Source organism: Gavialis gangeticus, unplaced genomic scaffold (assembly GCF_001723915.1).
Source record: "Gavialis gangeticus isolate Ggan-Ray unplaced genomic scaffold, GavGan_comp1, whole genome shotgun sequence".
Classification (NCBI taxonomy): domain Eukaryota; kingdom Metazoa; phylum Chordata; order Crocodylia; family Gavialidae; genus Gavialis; species Gavialis gangeticus.
This window is the reverse complement of record NW_017729024.1, coordinates 96519431-96522654: the sequence shown is the minus strand read 5'-3', so window position 1 is coordinate 96522654 and position 3224 is coordinate 96519431. Positions and strand designations below refer to the sequence as shown.

General features: G+C 40.2%; 1 protein-coding gene across 2 annotated transcripts in view; it reads left to right on the top strand.

The window, feature by feature from the left end:
* PSAT1 (phosphoserine aminotransferase 1) overlaps window positions 1-2982 on the top strand; it is a 30016-nt gene extending 27034 nt beyond the window's left edge. For both annotated transcript variants that reach the window (XM_019517421.1, XM_019517420.1), the window contains exons 8-9: window positions 156-293; window positions 1540-2982. In XM_019517421.1, coding sequence (XP_019372966.1) covers window positions 156-293; window positions 1540-1645 — 244 coding nt within the window. In that variant the 3' untranslated portion in view covers window positions 1646-2982. The remainder of the gene's footprint in view (window positions 1-155; window positions 294-1539) is intronic.
* Window positions 2983-3224: the final 242 nt, after the last annotated feature.

The following is a 3224-nucleotide window of genomic DNA, read 5'->3' as shown; positions in this document are numbered from 1 at the left end:
AACCCCCCCCCCCCCCCCAAAATAAAGTGTCCACTATAACAAAGGATTACTATACATTTTGGTCGTTAGGAACTTTGTGGTCTGATCTTGCAACTGGTTCTAAATTGCATATGGGGGGAAATAGATTAAGGAGATACATTTTTCAAATTTTTCAGTTGCCCAGTGGAGAAAAGGAACCGAAGCAGAATGAATGTTCCCTTTCGCATTGGCAATGTTAAGGGTGATGACGCACTGGAAAAGAAATTCCTTGATAAAGCTATTGAACTTAACATGATATCTTTGAAAGGACATCGGTAAGTACAAGCATAATAGATTCGTTTGTAACTTGTGTAGTCACTTGTGTAGAATCCATGCAGTCATAAAATGGCCGTGTGGATCCAACAGTTCTCCAGTGTTGTACCACCAGTATTTCAAACTGGGAGGATTTCGACTGGCAGCCTTGAGGCTGTAATAGGAGACAGAAGCATCACTGCTGCCCTTGACTTTGTGCGAGTAGGGAGGATTTTCTTGCTATTCCTATCTCCAGCCAAGTCCTGAACAATTCTTCTCAGTGTGGTACTTGGACTGTGTTGTGGACATAGGCATTAGCTCTTGAGGGCACAATTTGCTGCTATACAGGATATGGGTACTCAAGGATTTTCCGGGGTAGGGTACAAGCTTTCCATATAGAAGACTGGGGTTCAGTTCCCTGAAACACCACAGTCTGTATGACTTTGGGTAGATTGCTTACTGTAATTCAGAGGGCACATTTACATGTGCAGTTAATGTGACACAATAAATTCTAGTGTACATCATGCCTGAATTTACTGCTCCCAGGCACTGCGTTTCCATGCGTGTTCAGGACTGCAGCACGTTGAGCTGGATCAGAGCAGCACCAGCTGGCACGGGGCAGTGGGGGTCAGCTTGTTAGCCCAGGGCTGCTCTGACACATCTTATTATGCTGTGGAGGGGCTAGCTGGAGCATTATGGTGCTCCAGTCTGGGGCTAGCTGGTAGGCAGTCCCCACACTGAAGCATCCTCATGCCCCAGCTAGCCCTGTCAGCATCTACATATGCGTTGCAGTGCACTAAATAATACCACCATAGAATAGTACTTGTGTTAACAAGTACTAACTTACGGCAGCATTTATTAATTTACTGTGGCCTAATATGGCCGCATGCATAGATGCTGAGACTTTACTGCAGAGGTAATTAGGCAACTGCTGTAAATATCTTGTGTAGATGTGCTCAGTGTCAGCTCCCCATCTCTAAAACTGGGAGTCTTTTCCTACTTTACCAGGGGATTTTGAGATTCATTACCTCAAAGACTGTGAAGAAGATATTACAATAATGGGTGCCATGCAAGTACCTAAAATAGGTAGATCCTTTTTGACATCAAGGGGAGCCTGCATGCTTACATCAAGGAGTAGAATATTGCTTCCTGTTGGTATAAATGTGAACTATAGCTGTGTGAAGAGGAGGAAATAGCTGTGTGCAGTGTATGATAAACAAACCTTTACCGATGCATCAAAAATTAACAAGCGCTTTCTTTTCAATTCAGGTCTGTGGGTGGAATCCGTGCTTCTTTATATAATGCTGTGACAGTAGAAGATGTTCAGAAGCTTGCAACGTTTATGAAAAGCTTCATGCAGATGCATCAGTTGTGAATGATCATGAACTAGTGTAAAGCTACACACCTGAAAATTTCCCCTAGAAATGAAAGGGGTTGAAAATATGTTGTGGTACTGCAGAAAATGCACAAGAAATTTAGTAAATGAGTTATACTTTGTTTTTGCTCTTATATCTGTTGTAACTAACTCAATGGGAATGTAGGGCCCAATCTTGCAGTGATTTGAGCAGCCTCAGCCTGGTTCCCCAGTTGAAACAGGATGCTCACCCAATGCAGGATTTGACCCTAAATTTGCAAAGCATGTAACAGTATTTGCAGTCAGCCTGTAGATGGAATTGACTGTGGATAGGTTTCATGTGTAAGTAGAATCGCAATCAATTCCAGCCTGTGAAAATATCTCTTGTCATCTTTTGTTACTGATATTTTGCAGTTAAAAATAATTTCTTTATTAATGCTTTTTTCTAACTAATTTTCAGTAGGTAAACTTTTGTCATTGGCTTGGTTCTATAAGCAGCACTTTGTACTATATGAACACACAAATGAAGCTAGAAATAATGATGACTGAAAACATTTGGTTGGTATATCAAATACATTCCAAGTATACATCAGGAACAATCTCCAGGGGAGCTGTTGTCAGTATTCCTTAATTTGGACCCTGGCATATAATGCTTATGCCCAAGCATTTTGATTCCTATTATGAGCCGCCCCATCTAGTAAATATTATTGTAGTATGTATTTGCAGTATCGGGCCCTATATTTGTATTGTCAATTTTAGATGTAAAAATAAGACATATGCTTTTGTAGCGATATCAGTTTTTAAGATGTTTTGTTTGAAAGGATTTTATATTTTAAACCACTTTTTAGGTATTGAATTTTTTTTATATACTACTTTTGGAGTGTAGTTACCTTCTGCTCCTCACAAGACCAGACATTACTTTAATTTGTTAACTTGTAAAACTGGACTGTTACATTCTACCCAGTGGGACAACTAACTACTTCAGCCTTTTTCTTGCTGACTTCCAAGTCCAAAAGCTAACACAGTCATTCTTGCCTGCTGTTTGGACTGTATCTTTCCCTTTTTTTTGGTTGCTCCACTAGCTTCCCTCTCTTTCTGCATCTCTTCAGTATTATCATCCTTGCATTTGCAACGCTTCGTAACTTTAGCTGATGTACATCTTAGTTCCCCTCTCATGTGTTCACTCTACCAATTCCCCTCTACCCCATTGCCTTACTCTAATTTTTATGCCTTATTCCATGTACTCCTTTAGCATCAACATCTTCCCTATCCCAGAATGTCAGAGACCATTTTATACACCTTTTTGGTAAGTCATTTCTTCTGCATAACCCACAGTCATTAACTAATGTCAATAAAAATGCTGCCAAAAGCTTATTAGTGAAGCAAAAATGGGGACTACTCAGTACCATCCTTCAGGATTCCTATTCTTGTGTCTGATTTCTGTCTTTCTGTTCAGGCTGTTATTCTTTATATGTGTGTTCCTTTGCTTCTTCTGTAGTGCCAAGCACAATGTTGAAGCTTTTAATAACACTAATGATGGACCATTTCTTTTCTGGTGTAACTTCATTGCAGTCAGTGAAGCCAAACCAGGGATGAATCT